Below are 22,260 nucleotides of genomic sequence, written 5' to 3' on the forward strand. Positions count from 1 at the left end.
ATGCTGACAAAACTCAAATGCAAAATCACAGCCAATGAACCTTCCATCTATCACCACTTTTCAGGGCTCTGAGACTGAGTCTGTATCTCAACACAAATATCCATGAATTGTTATAATTATATCTCCTTTAAGCCTCACATTCAGCATTTGGTGAAAAAACTAAAGATGAAATTGTTTTTTTTAAATTATAGAAACAAGTGTTGCTTTTCCTTCATGGAGACTTATTGCTGCCACCTTTATGCCTATGCTGTATGTGTTAGACTATAGAGATGTTATTTACATGCATGCATCCTCACAATTCCTACATGCACTGGATACTGTCTAGCATGGAGCACAGAGGTTTACTGCAAATATATTATTGCCTTGTCCAACCATAGACTTAACCACCGACATAGTCTTATTTATAAGTTATTCTTGGTCTGCTTCTCTCTTACCTATGGATCCACATTCATCAGAAAAGTATGGGAAGTTACTGTTTTTGCACCCAGGACTAATTTCTACTATCTGTCCCAAAAGCCTGTACTGGATAAGGAAAAATTGTGTCCAAGTATGCTGCTCCTTCTGCTTGGAATCAGTTGCAAAATTACTTGAATCTTTGGGAGCTGGTCTGACTGGATGCATTTAAAATATAAATGACTTGAGGGCAGGCTGATCTAACTTTAGATGATTTGACTGATTCATAATGCCCCTGTTTGATCCCTGATGTTGATGACTTGTGAAGAATATTGATGGATATATTTGATATTTCATGATTTTTTATTTTCATTGGGGATTGTTATATGTTTTTTATGCCTGCAACTATGTTAACTGTGCTACTGCCTGTCTTGGCCAGAACACTTTTGTAATAAAAACATTTCTAATCTAAGTGAATTTTTTCCTGCTTAAATAAAGGTAAAATAAGCTTCTTTGACACACACTTAGCTTCTTTCCAGGATAGTTTAACATGTTCTGTAAAGCAACAAAAAAAAGACCTTATCTGAAAGATTTTTTTGTTTTATTAAAAATGTGGTGTACCAGTGTCTCTGATTGTCACTGAAAGCATTTCCATATCAAACTCACTTTCATCTCTGTTCAGATCCCCCTCCACACTTTTATAAATGATTCAGCAGTGTCATAGGTCTATAAAAATTGATGTTATACCTGCTCCACTTTGATGTCGTACTCCCCGATGACCTTCTTTCCCCGAAACACTTTGGCCCTGGAAGAGAAGAGAAGAGAAGAGTTTACCATCAGTACATTCAGAAGCTCTCAGTTGTCTATGCTGCCCTCTACTGGACATCACATTTCCTGTTCAACAGATTAGAGAAAGAAAATGGATGCCCACTTGTGCATTTTAAGGCCAAACTCTCTCAGCTGTAAGGGAATATTTCTTTTAATGAGCTTTAGAATAGATCAATCTGACACAGGAGATCAGTGTGGCCATACCTAAAACCGCAATTAGTGTCATTTTCATTGGTGCTAACATAATATTCTGATTAGGGTTGAAATTCTGCTGCAGTATTAAGTGTCATCCTGCAGTTTGAATGATGAATGTATCCAATAACATTGTGGTTTGATTTTGACTTCTTAATATCTTGGCTGCCATTTGCTCAAGAATGATGCAGATACAGATTATGAGTAAACACAAAGGCAGGCAGATGGAGAGCAGATAGACACTTATAGACAGACAGACAGATGCACAGAGAGACAAGCAGAGAGGCACAGGCTGCCAGCCATTAGACAGACAGACAAAATGCTCAGGATGTTTCATTTTGCACAACACTATAAATGGATCACAGATGGTTTACACTGTGCCCATCATGAGCCCATACACTGAGGCTTCAGACCAACCATGAACATAGCCCACAAAGACCTTACATGTCACTGAAGTCCTGGCTGACAATAAGACCATATACCTTTATAGTGTTTAACCTACAAGAAATCCTTGTTTTAGTGTGTTTGTTGATGCACTTGCTACAGCACACAATAGATTTGTAAGGAAACAAGAAATAATCTGCAAACAGTAAAAAGTGTCCAAATATAACACTGCTGCAGTCCAAAGTGAGCCTTGTTCATATCTACAGATCTTTGAACCTACTTGAATCATCTAATAAAATGATTTATCCTTGCTAAATATCACAGTATGCTAGTCTGTGTAGCACAATATGACATTAAATCAAATTGAATTTGCACTGATGGTTCCACTACATGCTGTCAATTAAAAATGTATATAAGATTTCTTCCGTATAACCTCATAGGACCATGTGTAGTGCAGCGCAGAAGCATCTGGTTAGTCTAATTCATTAGGTTCAGACCATCTGTGAGAGAAACACTCTGAGGGTTTGATTCTGCCTCTTCCAACAATCAATAACCATGCAGCAAAACTGGTGACCCCAGAATTAAAACAATATATCTTTTTTATAACTACTAGAGGGTTCAATTCTGTTAAGGTTTTTTTCCCCTTTTGGTTCAAAACAGTTTTGAACACTCTGCAAGGTTGCTATGATGATGCATGTAAATCAAAGCTCACTAACATCATTAAAAACATCACGTGTTTGACAGAAAGATGTCAGCACTCCCTGAAACTTCACTTTGACATTTGCCTAACAATTTCTCTGAAGAATTCATTACAGAACAAATTAGGCTGCCCATTCACCGTGCATTCAGTATCTGCGGCGAACAATGCAAAACCACACACAAAGACATGGGATGTTAGGCCAACACAGTAATGGACAATTATAGTGATCTACTGAAAGGCTAGCTTCCTCCTTTTACTTCATCAAACCGCATAATGTAGCGGTTTAATGGAATAAAAGCAAAATGATGTGCAAATGTGAATCACTCGTAAAGAACTTTAAGTACATGACGCAGATTTAACAGGAAACAGCTGCTTGTCACAAAGAGGAAAGAATAACAACTGTCATATTTCATTTTTGAGGGAACAGAACAAGTTGAGAACATAACACTTACATATATTGTCATTATGAAGTTGCTGTGTCTCAATAGTCATGTTTGTGGCCACTATGTATGAATGTAAGTCCCATAATCTTCTCTCCCTTTAGTTTATTCTGGTCCTGAACAACTCCTGAGATATCTGCTAAATATCTACTGTAGTTCTTAACTGACTTTGTCTGTCTGCTGTTTGGTCTTGGGCTGGTTTCAGCTATCCAGAGCTGCTGGAAACAAGGTTGATGAAAGTGGAGTTTAAGGGCAATAAAACCAGAACAATGAGCTAAAAGATGCTACACATCCTAGAGAGTAGAGCTGACTTTCACTCTACAAATAATCATCTGACCACCTGTTAAATAAAAAAAAAGGAGAAAAAAAAGATTAAGTAAGATGAAAAGTGGTACCCAATGGTCTGTTCCCTCCACCATCCAGTTTGGAGTTAAATAATGTGAAACACAATCTTGTTTGATCTGTAGAATTAATTTTATTGAGGAGCAATATTTGAGTTTGGAAGACTGTCGTGTAGAAAAGGCCACACTATTGCAAAAAGCTTTGTCAAGTGCCAAAACAAAATTCCAACTTTTCCTAAACACTTTCGGTCCAAACTTTCAGTGCACATTGTACTAAAGAAGAAAGATTTTTTTTAAAAAGACAAAAGAAAAGTTGATGTTTTCATCCATCCAACAATTTATTTTCTGGTGTGCCTCACTAGTTAAGCTATACTTATAGACTAAAGCTATATCCTATGGCTATAGACTTATGTCCTATTAGGCTAAAGGATACCAGACATTATGAAGTAATTTATCATCCCTGGCAGGTCATCCCTATAGCATCCTGTATTCAATTTCTAGCACCCACTAGTGTCTCATTATAAGACTTTAAAGGAATGCAAGTCAGCAATGTTTTCCTCATTTAGGTCGGTGTTGACACATTATCTGATTAGGATGAGACCAACAAGCTTGAGCACAAATTGGATTTAATTAGATTTTAGAATTTCACTTAGACAAAAAAACAGGAAATGATGCCAGCACACAATTACCTGTATAACAAGTGCGTTGACACATTCTCAGAGAAAGAGATCCAGATGCTGTTTCATTACGCTAAACATGCATCTCCTATCCTCAGTCACATTTGGGAAAATACTCATAATATGTTATTTAATAAATAATAAATAAACAAGCACACCATGTTGAGATACACTCCAACTCAGATCAGCTTCTTTAAGAACTGTGTAATTCTTCTAACATGTTTAAATGACTGGTATTGCTGCAACAGAGTCTAAAAAGCAGTCACAAATACACATACACTGTATACAAATAGACTATAGATGCAAACATAAATTAAATTGTGAGTCAGATGGATTTTAAGATCAAGCAAATTGAATTTTGTTGGCACCCCTGAACCATGCAATTAATTCTTCTTTTAAAAAGGAGGCTGGAAGCAATATAATCTTTTAGTAATCCCAAATTGCCAATACTTTCTGGTACAAAGTGTAAACCATCTAAATTTAGATAGTAACTGCAGAGTAGATCTGTTCATTTAATATGGGTTTTAGATCTCACTCTTACTATTATCTTAGCTTTCCTTGTGAGGCAGCTGGATTTGTGAGATTATGATATCACAAGATCATACGAGAATCCATTTTGTCAGGCTTCAAGGTATGCACTTGTGTCCAAACCAACAGTTGTTCAGATCATTCAGCGTCACATAAGGATTCTTGTGTGATCTCACAAATCCAGCTGTCTAACAAGGTAAGATGGTGATAGACGGTGATAGACAGATGGTTCCTCCAATCACCTGCCAAGTAATTTTTGAAAGTGTCTGTCCTTTTCCAAACAGCTTTGAAGGGTGACTTGTCAGGTGGTTCTGTGTTACAAACCATCTGGCGCTTCAGGTTAGCTATTATCCAACTGCTGCTGAGAATAATGTAACTCAGAGGGCATGTTGGAAATCTCTGAGAGACTGAAATAAAGGTGAATTACAATCCCTACGTGCACGCTTTAATTCATGAGGTTAGATGCTCAAGTAGATACATCTGAGAAATGGAGAAGGTTGGAGATTTGAGGTTAACAAATACTAACTCTGTATATATATTAGAATATGTAATGTTTGCAAGATAGCTGTTATCTAAGAAAATAAGTAGCACATACAGTCATTAGTAAAGGATCTGGTTAAAGTGGACATACGGCCGAGAACATGTAAACATTACATGTTTTGCCTGCAAATCTGCTATTATGATTTCACATTATCATGATGACATGGACAAATGGTGGTGAGGCCTCTTGACAATAACTTGATTCAGATTTGTGGAGCTGAGAGGGAACCCCACTAAAACAACATGGCTCTGTGTTGGGCTAAATTCAACAGCTGAGCTTTGTTGACTCCATTTTTTCAGGGTCATTTGATACGATCCCACTTTTCATTATTGATCTATGGAGTCTGAGAGTCTGAGGCAGACATGAAGCTGTGTAGAAACTAAACCTTTAAAATCAATGTGTGGTAATGAAGAGAGGGACACAGAGAAAGAGATAACGAGAATAATGAGACAAATACAGAGAAGGAATGAGTGGAGTACATATTGCAAATCATGGAGATAACACAAAGCACAAATTATGTTAAACATAAGTGTAGGCAGCCTTTGCCTATTTACATTTTCAATGCAATTATTAAGATATTAGTAAAGTAGATTGGTATTAATGAGATTAAGATTTTGTGCATCATGTTTGAGAATGGTTTTCATGTTTGTTTACTTGGTTTCAGTATTATCTTTGTTCCCATTTATAGTAAAAAAAAATATATATCCTAAAATACATTTAGATGAAATAGATGCAAGATGAAAATATTCCTCTCAAGCTATGATTTACACAAATGTAAGTCCAAGTCCTGTATCATATCATGTGACAGGAATAAACACCATAATCAGGGTGTGATGAGTGTCTACAGCCCATTAAATCATGGAAAATATCACTATTTCACAGGTGACGTTCTTCTGTCACTCTCTCCCACTCTCCTTTGTTTTTATTCTCTCTTGTCATATTAACTATAGCTTTCTCACTTCCCCTTTAAACACATAAATTACACATTCGTCTTTTTGTCCTCACTGTGGTTATTGTGATTGATTCAATGCAAAGACACATGAATGGGAAATATGCATTATTATGGGTTTAGTGAGACAAGAGTGATTGTGCAAGATAAGCTGTGTTGCTATGGTGTTTTAATAAGTAGAAAGTGCAATCTCTGGGAACAGTTGATTGACATAATGGTTTACCAATGGAGAGAATCCAAATGTCAAAATTAAAGAAGCAAAGCAGCGCTTGCACATCATCTCAACCAGACTTGATATGAAAATACAGAGCCTGTATATAATTGTTTTGGTTATTGTCCATTCCCTACATGACATGTGACATGTTCTTCCACCACAAAGATTACAGTCACGTAAGTTTGTTCAGAAGCGGCTCCAAAAACGAATGACAGAAATCACGTTTTCAGCCTCTGGAGATTAGTTCTGTGTAAGACAGACGTCACTGCATATGCGTAGGAAGGCATTTCTGTTTACAGAGCTGCAAATCACAACCTCTTGACTTTGTGTTGACGTTTCATTATATGTTCACTGTTATCTTTGGAGCCGTTTCTAAACAAACCAACACAAACTCATCATGGTGAAAGAGCATGTCACCCAGCAGCGATGTGGTTCATTGACATGTTTTTTATTAGCTTTTGGACAACAACAGTGTTTGTGGAGTGGAATAAGATATGTCTGGCATTGATTACACACAATACTTGTAAGTAGGATGGGTCTATTGTTGGATTGGCTCTGCACATCAGATTTGTTGGCAATAAAAAAAATATAGAGCTCTACCCTTTAAGAAATTCACATACACCAGAATGTTTTTGTTTTTTTCCCCCAAAAACCCATATAAAAATGAAAATGGGCTCTACCAGAAATATCCTCCCTTCCTGGCACAGCAGTATCACTCTAGCAATGAAAGTTAATTTCCACAAGTGATTCTGTAAAACAAGACATGACTGTTGGGGTTGAAAGGCCACAAAAAGTGTTAGGGCAGCCTAGTAAGCTGTACTGTGGTGGGAGATAACTGGTGTGTAATTATATGGCTAGTGGGCATGCTGATATTGCAGGTGCACAAAGATACTGTATACAATATAGGGGCAGGGATATTGAAATATAGTGCAAGGAACAACACTGCAGCCTGTGAACTGTTTTTGCTGCAGAACAAGCATACATTTTTAATCTCCATGGAAACTTTCTGACTACATGCTAGCTTTTAAGATTTTCAAAACATTGTTGTAACTGACTGAAATGAGTAGAAAAATGTCACTGCACTACTCATTATTTTCCAGCAATCGCTCATCTTGATCAGTGGTATAAAGGCAGTTAATTTACTCAGTTTAGCTGATGACAAACACCTGCCCTGACATCACTAGTTGGGAAGCGCTACAGTATGTTATTTACTAGATTACAAAAATGACTTTAAAATACCACTCCAGACAGAGGAGATCTGGAACTAACTGCCAGAAGACTTAAGGTCCGCTCAAATTGTCAGTTCTTTAAAATCAAGACTGAACAACATCCTGTTGGCCACTGCCAAGTGAATTTGGGACTATTTATTCATATCTGACACTCTGGCTGCACTGTAATTTCTCAATGTATCTATTTTATTCGAATTTTGCTCTTTTTTATCTCAGATTTTATTTAACTCTATTTAAATGTGCCCTTTTCATAGTGTCTCTTGTTTCTTTTACACCTTGCCTTCTTTGTTTCATATAAAGCACTTTGTATTGCATTGTCAGTGAAAGGTGCTACACAAATGAACTTGCCTGGCCTTGAAGGAAACTGGCTGGAATTCACAAAGGAACACTAACATTGCACCACAAGCTCGCAAATTCTTCTTTCATGCAGGATGAAAGAGGAAAAGGCTGAGAAGATAAAATGTGAGCAACAGAAGTTCTGCAGCAAATAAAAAGGATGTTAAGATTAAACGCTGACTGGTGTAAAGGTAACAGTTTTGAACAAAATTAGGAAATGAGAGATAAACATATATCAATAAATATTTGTCTTCTAGAATAATCTAGGAATTATCTTTACTATCACAACCCTTACTTGATTTGACTTTATTGGTCCAGTCTAAACTGTTCAGGTTAATGTTTGTTAAAATCTCATAATGTAGGTTTCCAATCTTGTTTTGACATGCTGAGTCAAGACAAGCCGATCATATAATGAGACACAGAGTACAGAGACCCATCAGAGACTGTACAGACACAAATTAACATGCACAGCATTTTCTATCTTCTACTTGTTCTTGTTCTTCCTCTTTCTGTTCACTCCAGGAGAATCAGTGTTCAGTCTGACATTTGTCCTTCGGTGTCTGTGAGTGTTTGAGTGTGCCTCTATGCACATTATGAGTGGGGAAAAAAATCCTAGAGCTCTGATTGGCTGTACTGGCTGAATATGGGCAGCATATAAAGCCTCTAATCAGTAGGACTGGCTCATGTTTTCTCCCCTGAGGTGAATAAGTCACTTGTATTATTCAGCTGCAGCACAGGAGGCTGTAACACCTCCTTCTGACACTATCTTTCTTCTCAGGCCTGCAGGAATGTAGGTATCCCACTGTCTTTCAATGTAAATATATCATGTCAGTGTGTCTGGCAAAAACTGAAGTACTGTAGAACACTACAAGGGCTTAAAAATGAATTGTGTAATCTTCTTTGACATCAGTTATACAATATGAATTCCAGATGAGGAAATTAGCTAAATATTAGTTTAAAAATCTGGTTAGCAAGTCAATAACTACAGGCTTTACTGTGCTCTATAGATTGGTGAGTATCAATACATTGTTTATTAATAGACTTTCATTTGAATGCATCTCTTTTCCAGGAGTTAATTGGTAAAACAATACATTGCGTTGTAGATGAGTTGAACATCCCTCTAAAAAGACATAGCAAGTGTCATGCTGAAGGAGGCTAAACACCAGCCAGAGGGATTTTTCACAACCTGGCAACCCAAAAGTTTGTCTTATTAATGGATTCTAACTGATATATAAAGCATTACTACAGTATATTATTAGGTGTATTAACCACTGATACAACCATTAATAGAAACCTTTACCTCCCCTGTAGTTTTGCTGTGTTGTTTAACAAATGAGTGTTAGAGCTGGAAGTGTGTGTTTGTATGTTTATGTGTATGTGGTGGTGAAGGGATTAGTGTGTGTGGCATTACAACATTACTGTGATAAATGATGACCAGTGGGACAGGCTGTGCTCTCATGCAGTCACACATACACGCTTAGAAGTGTGTGTAGGTAAGTGTTACTGTGTGTTAGAGCACCAAATGACAGCACATCTGCCTTGTTGAAAAAACGCTTGCCTGGGGAACATCTTCAGACTAACAGCGGTGTTGATTGCTTTCTTGAGGTTTCACTAAATCCCTCCTGTAGATTCTGAGAGATTGGTTACTCTGAAGTGTGTGTGCTATGTGTGGGTTGTTTTTTGTGCTTCTTGTCCTTGGAAAGCAGTTTGGAATGGCAGTATTTGTTTTTTTATTTTTTTTATTTTGTCCCTGTAATTTGACAGCTTTATTTTGACTTTGCTGCAGAAGATTTCTTTGACTTCTTCTTGTAGCTTCTCTTGTTACTAGCCCACCCTCCTCTACCGTGCACTTTCTCCATCATGGTCCCCTGTAGTTAATCTAACCTGATAAACTCATATCATACCTGTATCTCATATCTGGGATGTAAGAGGGGCATATTTGTTGACTGAGAAATAAACATTGACTTGGGTTTTACAAGTTTGAGTCAATCTACCATGAAAATGTAGCCCTGGGAGCCTTCCATGAGCTGGCCAATCACAACAGTAGGCTCAGCTGAAGTGGGGTCTCCACTTTACCTAAATGTTTCAGATGGAGGCTGAACAGGGAGGGCAGCATGAAGAGTCAGTATAAGATAAATAAGGATCTTTGGACTGTAAATCGGGCAAAGCTATTCCAGTAGAGACAGAGAATATAAATATAGACCTGGAAATGATAAGTCCCTTTTAAAGCTTTTAATTCTGCAACAATGTGACTCAAGTGAAATTATGCAGCATTTACAGTCACACTCAAACTATTAGTTTAGTAAGATCTTAGTTTTTTTTGGTTTCCTTCATATGTTTACAACAAGACAGAGAAATGTTCCTCCTGGTTTTGGATTTTTTGCGTTGTTTTGTTATGCATCAACTTCTAAATTGCAGTTGACAGCAGCAACCAGAACATCTTCATGTAACTACCAAAGCATGACAGCGTGGGCAGAATCAATCCCTATTTTCATATTAAATAGTCTGCAATAGAGCCATGCATTTGCTGAAGTGTAACTGATTTGAAATTATGATGGCTACATTAAAAGTTTGTTCACAAGGCAAGCGGGGGAGGTAAGGAGGGAGGGATTGTGAGATTGATCAGCAGTGTCAGCTCAGCATGGCCTTTAGTCATTAATATTAAAATCAATACATAAATGAACACCGAGAGTGACAAAGTGAGCAATTCACTGAGAGTAGGGATGAGACATTTATTGATGCTTTTATATGACATAACAAGAAAGAAGAAGAAATAAAAATGTACAGTCAAACTATATGGAGATATATTTAAGATGATGCTGTTTTTTTAAAGTCTGTTAAAGTGATCATTAATAGCATATATCAGGTTGGTATCAGGTTTGTCCAGTAATCAGTATCAACATTATGCCACCCTCTCAGATGTCAGAGCATGACTTGTATCAACAATTAGCCAGTATTGTTTTTATTCAGATTGAATGCAGCGCTATTTGGTTTCTGGATCAGTATCAGAGTGACAAAGCTAAACAATTATTTGCAAATAAGGGACACGATTGCTCATTTTAAATTGAGATTCTCCTCACAGAAGAAAACTAACCTCCTCATTACACAAATTGTAGGCTGTGTCAGAAAAGCTTCTATGATGGTAATAAAACAGTCTGATCAGGACTGTTGTATTTCTATCCTACAGTGGAAACAAGAAAAAACAACAATAATAAAATGCTACTTAGAATAATTGTACACCAATTACATTTGTGATTAATTGATTAATTGTTTTGTCAGTAAAATATTTTAAATAGCTTACCTATAATTAATGATCAATTTCCAGAGCACGTGGTGCTAATTGAGAAATTCCTTGTTTTATCCAACCATCACTCTTTGCTTAGTATTATATATAATAAAGAAGAGCAGCCGTAAGAAGCTGAAAACAGACTCTTTTTTTGGGTGTCTTTGTTCAAACAAGAACAACATAGACATCTACAGCCATGCGAGAAGCTCTGTGAGGCTGTAAATAGACACAGTGGGGCTTTGAGCTCAGTGCTAACGTCATCATGCTAACATCCTCACAAAAACAATTCAAACATCCTGATGTTTGGCAGATATAATGTTCACCTTTTTGACTGTCTTGCTAAAGTGTTCTTAATCAACATTGAACATAAAGTAAAGCTGAGGCTGATGTCCTTTTTTGTTGTTGCAGTTTTTAGATCATTTTAGATAAAATGAATTACTGGACAAATTGAAAATTTGACCCAATGATGGTGCTAGATATAAAACAAATTCAGGTATTACAGAAGCTACAATTCATCCTGAGGGGGACATGAATGCCTGCACCAAATTTCATACCAATCCATCCAGTTGACATTTCACTCAAAATCACAAATGTCAACTCAAGGTGTCATCAGAGGGATCACCAAAGTCAGTAGGATTCAATGAATGTCTGTAATAATAATTTTATCACAATTCATCCAATAATTGTTGTGATATTTCAGGCCATAACAATTACTGAAATTATTAATCGATTATCAAAATTGTTGCAGATCAATTTTCTGTGCACTGATTGATTAATTTACTAATTCACACACAGCAGATGAAGGTGCTGCACTGATGATGGTGCAGAACTGGCTAACAGAACAAAATGTATTAGGTTCGAAGGGCTAAGAGTGTTGTCAGATTTACGCAAATGATTCAACAACGACTCCACCAGGTGCTAACATGTCGTTCAAAGCTTATTTCTGCTTGTCAGTTTCACAACAGCTTGCATCACATGTATTGTTTCTTCACCTGGCATTTGACTTCAATCTCAACTCTACTTAGCTACTTTACTTGTCTCAGTTGAGAATACATGACTGCTATTTGTGTCAATTCCAGGATTAATGAAAGTTATGTTATAGGCTTGGCTGTGTTTGGTTTTAACATCAGAGGAATAAGAGGAATAAAGGATTTGACAAAGGTGCACACATACAGCAGAACAGACTCCCGAGAAAACTTGACTATGACAGATGAGAGGTTCACAGGCTAAACTTAAATCCAACACAGAGTTGGTTTTTCATTCGTTTCCCTCCAAAAAGATATATGTCCTGCCAGGATACATGCCCTTGAGTCATTTTGGGTTTAAAAGACTGGGCTTTCTACTCAGGCTGAATGTTTTATTTACTGACAGACTGAGATGGATACAGATGCAGGGGAAACCAACTGTGGTTTAAATTAAGAGAAACCTCCACAACTCATTTGTGTTGCAAAAGCAGTGAATACATCTCATCAGGTCCTGTTGTGATGGAACAACAGTGCAACAGTGTCTCACATGTACCAGACATCTTTATATTCCTTCATTGTACTGAATGGGGAATTTTGATCGAACTGCAGAAGAGAAATGTAACTTCTAAGAGGGAGGGAGTTTGAGCAGACCATCCCACAGCACACAATTGCTGCCTCTGATCTTTGCAAGGAGATGACTAGTCTTGGAATGACAGGAACACACTTACTCATCTTTCAAGTCACAGAAATAAGCAAGACGCTTATTTCTGGATTGAGTGACGTTCTCAAGAAGTCAGCTGCAAAATTGTGCCAGTGAAGCAGCGCTTAAGTTTGACACTCGACGACAAGTTCAGACTCATATCCGCTCTTCAGCTCGTTGTCGTGCATTTCCTGTCACTTGAATAAAAACGAGACTTCAGTCTCACTTCAGCTTTCATATTTAATGTAGTTTCTCAGTTTGGTGATGAGATTAAAATGGCCCTCTATGGAAGCACTCACGGGGTGTAGGAGGAGAACAGAGAGACAGATATTATCGGTGGTTATGCATTAGTAGAAAATGCTAAATCAAAAGCTATCTGTATAGCAGAATCCATTTGCAGTATGTGGGGGAAGTATGGTGAAGTGACCTTTAGGCCGTATTCAGACCACATCAGGTGATGACAGGCTGCTGCACAGCAAGGTTGCAGCAAATACACCAGTACTTTGAAACTAAACATTTAAAACAAAAAACTGAAGAATTGAAGACATATTCACCTGGTGGACATTAAAAGAGTTATCTGTGCTCATTTCATATCATAAAAATGAGTTTCATTAAAGATTATTCAACTACAGCCTTTCAAGAAGCAGCGTTCACACCCTACTTTCTCTCTCATACACATCAGCACATGCAAATTAATAGAGTTTACACCTACAAACAACTCCCCGCACTCTTATCACTATTTCACTGTCATTAATGTTTGCAAAGTCATCATCACTTCACTTATTGTTCTGCTTTGTATGGTGCACGCTGTGTGTGGTTGCATGTGTGTGTGTCCATCGCCCACACCGGCTGGTAGTCGTGACAGTGCTTGGGGCGTAGTGTTTAATTTTAGAGGGAAAGAGAGAGACAGACAAAGACAAAGAGACAGACCGAGAGAGAGAGAGAGAGAGAAAGAAGGACACAAAAACTGCTGATCCACCCATCAGTACTGCGTCTGATAAAGGATGAGGAGTTACAAAACGAACAGGTTACCACAGCCAGCAGGGGAGATAGTAAATGGTGCATTTGCAGATGTAGCCATGACTCCATTTAAAGCATTACAATGAGTGCTTTCTGCAGTGTGTTGAAATACAAGTGTGGGTTGTAGTTGTGTGTAGACTGTTTGATTGTAACTTGTAGCTGATTATCATAGTTAAATAGTCAGTTATGTTTGATGAAGTACCACTTTACTTAACAGCTTTCTGTGTCATTTTTAAACAGTGAAATGTTTTTAAAGATAATGTTTGAAAGCATATTTCAATCAATATTCTTACACCTGAGCTTGCAGTTATGAACCAACAGATTATTATAACTGAACTCTGCAGTCTTCTTCAGCACTATTGAGGTTTTTAATGTGTTTCAGTTTGTTGGTTTTACAGGCCCAGCTTAAGTGCTTTGGTCCACTCTTGCGGCTTTCAACACCTTTCAGCTGCAGAAGACAGTTATTCCACCGTACGTTACCGTCTCAGATTGACAAAATTAGTGACTAGCTGATGAATATAATGGAGCATTTAGCAAAAAAAAAAGCTAATTATAGTTCTTAGGAATTGTTAGAGACTACAAGCAGAGGTAAAACTACAAATGAATGCTAATGTCGGTCACTGTCTGCTAGATGTGTAAAATACTATAAGCAACTGCTTGCTGAAATGTTAGCCATCTTAACTTACTCTATTCTTAATACTGTAGTTAATACTCTAGCCAGTTCTGCTGCCTAGTGGCCAAAAAATCGAATTCATGTAACTTTAAATTTCTGAGAATTTTTCTCCTCCATGGATAACAGTGAGTTGTGGGTAGCAGAATACGAAATATTGTGAGCTATTTTTTTCCCAATTATATTAAGCAAAACACATCTGCATGCATATGGCACAGATGTACTTCTGCCTTATTACTTTTACAATTTTACTGATTAGGGGCAGAAGAACATTCCTGGCACAGTTTGTTCCAATCTAAAAAGTGGCTTAAACAAGATGAATGTCTCACATTGCTGTAGGAGGGAATACATCATCAGCTGGAGTAACTGGGACAGGCATCAACAATAGCTGATGACATCAGTTCTCTGTTTTAAAAGCAGCAGTTATCTCATTTGCTTCAGAGAAAACAGCATGAAAGTATAAACATACAGATATGTTTGTATGGACAGATGATGTTTTGTCTTTTAAGTGAAATGTGAAGTGTTTCAGGGTAAAAAAAAAAGCTGAAATCCCTGCCACCATAAGCAGTTAGCTCACAGCAGTAACCTGTTGCACAATTAAATGTGTGATGTGATATGTGATAATGATACAGAGTTGCAAATGTGAAAAGATAGCTTGTTTTAACTGTCCACAAGATTGAACAAACTGGCATCAGGGGCAAAAACCACCTGTTTCTTTAAAGCAATACAGACGCACCGTTGTAACAGGTGGAAGAGGCAGTGGGAAATCACATTTGATATCAAAGATGGTACCTTATTAGACCACCACCAAATCTACACAAATATTCAGTTGTATGACTACATCAAACCTGGCACGAGCAAGTGTGTTTGGAAAACCAGCAGAAAATAACCAAAATGAAAGTGCCATTGCTCATTCATTTGCATCACCAGATTTGCACCTGCACAAAAACAACAGCGCCAGCTGTGTGCTTGGTGTTGCAATTTAAAGTAATTACCTGTGTTATCTTCATGTCCTGTTTTCCTCTCTCACTGTGTCATACAGACTCATTACTACATTTAAAACAAAAACAAAAAACTTGAATATCCTGTGCTGCTGAGTCCAGCAGTATGCTGCACAGTTAAAGTATTTGATGGCACTCACACCATGTACTAAAAGAAAATATAATGATGAAAGCTTTGGTAATTTACTGCTCTATTGCATAGAAAGCTATCAGTCCTATGCTACTGGGCATTAGCAGCTTTAACTAGCCTGTTCATTTTTTCAGTCTATTCCTGAGTGACAGTTGTCCAGAGGTAACAACACAATAGACAGTTAATGAAAACCTCCCCCACCACAGTAAACCCACCAGAGGGGTCACACTAATTACTGTTTATCTAGACAAAGGAGACAGAACTACATTTATTTCATGGAAAATATAGCTAACTAAAAAGTGTATATGCACAGTAGTAAGTGTAGTTAGTATTAAAAGGCTTTTGTTGTGAATAAGCTGCAGGCAAATAGTTTAACATAACTAAAATATTATAGGCAGGAAACTAACAGCTTGAGAAAAGTTAAAAATTGTCAGGAAATCAGTCCATATGTTGCTGACCTGTGGCAGCCATGAGTAACAGCAGAGTTAGTGTTTGACGTGTTATATCCAGATTCCCACATTGTAATAGAGTTCAGGAATTAGATAATTAATTAGATAATTCAAAAACAATGAAGTGCAGGCTGTTTGGATTCTGACTTTCTGTATGCAGTTAAGCCTGACAAGGAGTTCTCTCTTGAAATCTGTCTTAAAACAACAGTAAGGTGTCCATAGGTTTTCCTCAATGTAATCATTCCTCCTGTTCATAACTGCTAAAAGATCCCCTTCAAATACACTGTAACAGTGAAAGACATCTACTAGATTTGACCCATTTAGATGGCTGAAGCTTCATATTATCTTCAAATAAAAAAATGTATTATTGCATGGAAGGAGATATTTGGATTTTAGCCCCTTTCACTTACCGTTGAAGTGCATTATGAACAGATCTTCTAATGGCCAGTAAGAACAGGAGGAATAATGATGGCGAGAAAAACCTGTTTATATGTTCATTTGGGTTTTTTTTTTTTTTTTTTTAAATAGACTTGAACATTTTTTAAATATTTGCATGTTAACACTGGAGCACAAGGCAGCTGCAAGTCAGTTCTCCCCAAATGTTTTGGCTTGTGACAAAACAAAGCAATGCCTCCATGTCAGTGTCTCATCACCAGTTACACACTATGTCTACCAGTTGATATCTACCAGTTGAGATTAGTTCAGCTAGAGGGCCCTTTTTCCTTGTTTTAAAGAAGAAAAATCTGCCAGTTATTAAAAAACAAAAGACTAACAAAGCTGAAAGGAAAGTGTGAAAAAATTAGTAAAAGTTTGTATGGCAGAAATATGTTTTTCTCCTATCCTCCCCTGTTAATCAACTTGTGACCCCTTTCGAATTATACCACAACCACTAGTTTGAACAAAACATATTTGTTTGGATATTTTTAGTATGAACACTATTAGGCTGCTTCATTTCTACCTATGAGTCCATGGAAAACTTAAATTACATGCAATTAAATACACACTAAAATATGGGTATTATAAGAGATTTGGTGGTGAGATTTACATTAGCAATAGGGTGCTCACAACAAAGTAATTTCAGAGGTAATTAAGTTAATCATAATATTATCAGTAATCCCCAAGGCAGAAGCTCATGCTGTTTCTGTATACAAAGCACAGGATACAAAATATACCGTTGACTATTGCTGTACTTACTCTGTACACAGCACCGTATTTGCTGTTCAGTTTTGTCCACAGTATAAATCTGCTGGGGCGCTGCTTGTGATTGAGCTTAGTTAATGTCATCTCCCAAATGCAATTTGCCTGGCTAAGCAGTCTGTCCTGTATATGCCAGAATAAAATGTACTCATAGATTGTTCCCTCAGGCAACAGGTATTTCATCAATGTCATAATGGCAAGATAATCCTGTCTAGAATGATAGAAAAATGTATAAAAAAAAGACTGTGACCCATTTGTAGATTAAATGATTCCTGAAAATAATTCTTGCTTGACTCTTTAATATTTATGTCTGCAGAGAACACCATCTGATCTTGAGTTCAGACATTTACTGGCTTCATAATGCAGATGAGTGGAGTGGAGTAGTGCTCTTTCATCTGAGTCTGTTATTATAATTACTTAATATCTCTAATCTATTCCTAAATCATACAACACACAAAAAAGTACAATGTCAAGTACAAAGGTACAACTTGGTAATATCATTAATTTGGTTTAGATCTATAACTGCAATTCTATTTACGAGGAAACAAACATTTTAATCAGTGTACATTTCTTAGAAAAATTAACTTACGTGTCAAAGAATTAGTAGTAAATTGTCATTTTATATTATCATATAGTAGAAGTCAGAGAGATATTGGTTCAGCATAACAGAAATGGGCCTTTTATTTATTGTTTGTACGTAAATTCATAGCAGGTCAGCAGTGTATGATAGCTGCTATTTATTGCACTGCAATGACATTATTTGTAAAACAGCACACAGGGTTTCTGTAGCGATTCATCGTATAAATCAGTGTTTTATAGCTGACAAAGCCTCCAAGTTGATAATTTAGTAACTGAACAGAGATTTCTGGTTCGCTCAACTGGTTCGTTTTAACTTCTGAATTGTCTAATAGAGAGTGTGAGTGGAAGACAGCGATGACACACAGGGAGGCATTAATAGCAAGAGGGAAAAAGAGTCAGATGAAAAAGATCCATGAACAGCTCACTTAGTTTCTAATGGATTAATCAGTTCAGTCTGTGAGAGGTGGAAGCAGCTTGCATTGAGGTTAATAGAGATGTAACCCAAACTGCAAGTAACCATTTATCACTGCAATATAATCAAAACACCCGTGCACATCCACAAACACAAGTAGGCACATTAATTATAAGGAGGTGGTGTGTATTATTGCTTATATCCCCGCTAGACAATTCACAATCCAAGGATAAGTACATAAAATATTGTCAGATTCTTCATCTATAAAACTCAAACTGAAATTGGTCACAAATCTGAAAATTTACACACACACACACTGAGCTGCAGATGCAACCAGGAGGTGGTATCATCTACAGCTCTACACACAGAGCACAAAGAACGTCATGATAAATGTACCGGTCAGTGGCATTACAAAACTCTGCACTACAGTAGGATAAATGATTTATCAATTCATCTTGTTTGGCTCGATCGAATGCAGTGTTTGTAGGTGGGAAGTCTCTGGAGTCTGAAGTAGTAACACCTGCTTGTTGATGGGGTGGGAGTACTGTATAGTGTAAACCTCTGTACATGTGCTGATGAAACTACATATGGCTAAAGAAGAGGCGGGTAATGTGTATATCAGAGGAGAAAGTTACAGTTTGCACCTTCTACAAGCAACGTCAGAAAATCATCCATATCGATTGGTTGATCAAACACTGTATTTTTACATTCACATGAAATGTTTCCAGGAATGGGAGCTATGCATGTTAAGTGTATCGCATTTCAGTGAGAGTACTCTGAAGGGGATTAGAAAGGTACAACCTAGACAATTATAAAGACTGTTTATTTAACAATTCTGAGGACCTTTGGGGCCACTGTTATAGGTGTGATGGGTTGTTGGGCGTGACATCAGAAAACCCTTCAAGAAGAACTAATCATCATTTTCAGTCAATGACAAACATACTGTGTCGGTTAATTATTTTTTGCTCCTGACCAGCAGAGAGATTTGGCAGTGACAAAGACTGGCATTCAAAGGGAAATGAGATATTCCAGCATCGAGGAAAAATTGAATGAAAATGGATCAATAAGGTAAATTCGAATGAAAAAATGAAAGAAAAAGATCTACTAAAAAGAAAATGTGTTATTTTATCCATGAGCTTTTTCTGCTCTGCATACACACACGGCGCAGGCGCAGACTCACAAAATCCTTTAATGTGGTTTCCCTCTTTCATTGTTGTACATAATGGCTTGTCACATAGTGGCAAAAGCAAGGACCTCTGCTTCTTTTTCCTTCAGAGCAACTCATTATTGTTGGTGTGTGTGTGTGTCAGAGATAAAGAGTTTAAATTGAGACAGAGTTCCACACCAAACGTACAGAATGTCAATGAGATGTTGTTTGTGTGCCTTCTCACTCTGAAAATGTGCTCATAAAATTTACTACACAAGCCCTAACTAAATGTAAAATGTAGGACTTGTAATGTTTGATTAAAGAGTTTTTTTGGTCATTATGATTGACACATAGGATCACATAGTATATATACGCAGTGCACTTAACATTAAGTTACACATCAATGTGTGCTAGAGAGGAGGTGATGATAGACAGCAGAGGTCCTCCTGTCCCACAGAAACTAGCCCAACTTGTTCCTTTGACCTTTATTCTACAATGTATTTTGCATATAGGCTATTTTGATTGATCTTTCTTAAATTAAGCAAACGACAGAAAAAAACTACAGTTGAAAGCACTGTCAATCTCATTGAAGCTTTACTTTCTGAATGCAAAATTAGCTGTTCAAACATTAGTTGATTATCTCATGACTCCAGGAGTATAATCCTGAGGTCTGATGGCATTATTTAACATTTTAATTATCATGGGTAGGCCTAATCCAATTACTAGCTCACAAGAATTTATTTCTTGCATACATAATACAAGTTTCTTATTTGACCATTATATCTTCCCTTTATGCAAAATATTAGACAAGACATGACTAACCATGTGCAGAAAACTCAGATCTAATCAAGCTGTCCCAACAACAGGTCCAGCAGTGAAATCCCACTACTATTGTTTGTTTTTGCAGCCTCCAGAGCTGGTGAGGGGCAGCTTAATCAAACCAATCAGAAAAGAGTGGGCTCATTGAAAGGGAGACCTTACAGAGACAGGAGCTAAACAAGTCTGCTTCAGACAGAGGCTGAACTGATGGGCTGCATAAAGGTCCAGTACCATATACATTGGGAGTTTTTTTTAACTGTAAATCATGCAAAGATATACAAGTAGAGAGTCCCAGAAGAAAAATATTTACCTGGGAATGTGCATGTTGTGTTCTTTTATAACATTGCTACTAGTATTAATAAAATGAGAATATTGGTAATTGGTGCTACAGTAAAAACTCATAAAACACAAAAATGTAATACACAACTAGAGCATAGTCATGTTGACTGCAGGGTCAAAATATTTCCATATGAGCAAAAACAGTTTGTTAGACTGACATTCAATGCTCTACGGTACCTCAGGCTTTTTTGAAATCAGTGTACAAAAGGCTTCAAACACATATGGGGTAATAATCGTTGAGCTTCTGTATCTCAACAGGCCACGGGCGACTGCAGCTGCACTCAGACTCAGTGGCTTTACTGTAGCTTCCCATCAGAAAACCACTGTATTCTCATTATTAAACCAACACGCAGTTGACCAAGTCACATTACATTAAATGAATTTGAGCTTTAATTGCTTTGGATTTTCAGGCTCACCTGTGCACAAATAATACATGAATCAGGGGAATAGCTTAACACAGCTGGTACAGACATACAGTACTCTGGAAATATTTTCCTCTCTGGTGTTCCTGCTCCATTTGTACGCATGTATATGGATTTTAAAATGTCTCAGCCTTGCTGGCCTGGCATTGTCATTTTCATTTGCTGCCCCTCCTCCTTCATCTCATCTGACTCCTTCACTTGACATCTCTGCACACCTCAATCTCTGTCTCCTCTGACTACAACCTCTCCCTCTCTCTCTCTTTTCCCTCGCTCTTTCACCCTCTCATCCTCCTGTCGCCCTCTCATGCTGTGCGTGTGTGTGAGAGCGTTGAGCCATGACATGGCCGAGTGCAGCACCCCTGGGGCAGTCATGCGCCATGGTGCTCAGTCGACGGAGACGATGGAGACACGTGTCGCAGATCTTTCCAGTTACCATTCGGCGCTAACCTCTCTCTCTCTCTTTACCCTTCCGTCTCACACACACACACACACACACACACACACACACACACACACACACACACACACACACACACACACACACACACACACACACACACACACACACACACACACACACACACACACACACACACACACACACACACACAAACACACAAACACACAAACACTTTCCCTCCATTCATGTATCCTTTATATCCTTCTGAGACGTTTTCTCGCTCTTTGATGTTCTCTCATCATTTTTTTTACCTTCTTTCATCCGTCTGCCACAGCTCATCGTGTCCACCTCTAAACACATTTTTCCTCCTGCACACACATCAATTCTCCACACCAATCCTCTTTCTCACTTTGGCAAATAAAAACATAACCTTGCAGTTATTTTGTCCTCCTTTCACTTTCACTCATCCTTTAGTCCCATGTTACTAACCCCTAGTGACATTACACAAAGGAGGAGAAACCCTCCTCTCTCCATGTCTTTTTTCCCCCTCTCAAATCCCAGCTTTTGCACACTGTTTATTTTCTCCTGTGCCGACCCTCCCTTCTCCTGTCTCTCCTGTAGGCTCAAATGTAATTATTCCTCCGCCATACTTATTGGCCGCAAGACGAGGCCACACATTGATGCTAAATATTCTATGTTCACTTATGTTTAGAAGCCAGCGGTTTCAACAAATAAGTTGTATTTTCTCATTCTGGCATCTATTTCCTCTGAGTTTACAATAACAAAGCACAGAATTATGTCTAATCTTCTTTCTTTGCAACAGTGCACATAATAAAAATACATTTTAATCAAAGCTCACACCATTTATAAAAAAAAAAAAAAAGTATTTCCCTTTGTGCTGATGCCTTTCACAATACACATAACAAGTGTCTCAAGCTTTTGACAGCACAATTTATTCAGCTAACAACGTTC

General features: G+C 37.6%; 1 protein-coding gene across 1 annotated transcript in view; it reads right to left on the minus strand.

Annotated features, from left to right (window-relative positions):
• The window catches only part of syn2b (synapsin IIb), a 76,603-nt gene that overhangs the window by 32,709 nt on the left and 21,634 nt on the right, over positions 1 to 22,260 (minus strand). Inside the window, exon 2 of the mRNA XM_062416426.1 lies at positions 1,141 to 1,198. Coding sequence (XP_062272410.1) covers positions 1,141 to 1,198 — 58 coding nt within the window. The remainder of the gene's footprint in view (positions 1 to 1,140; positions 1,199 to 22,260) is intronic.

This window comes from Scomber scombrus, chromosome 3, assembly GCF_963691925.1.
Source record: "Scomber scombrus chromosome 3, fScoSco1.1, whole genome shotgun sequence".
NCBI classification, from domain to species: Eukaryota; Metazoa; Chordata; class Actinopteri; order Scombriformes; family Scombridae; genus Scomber; species Scomber scombrus.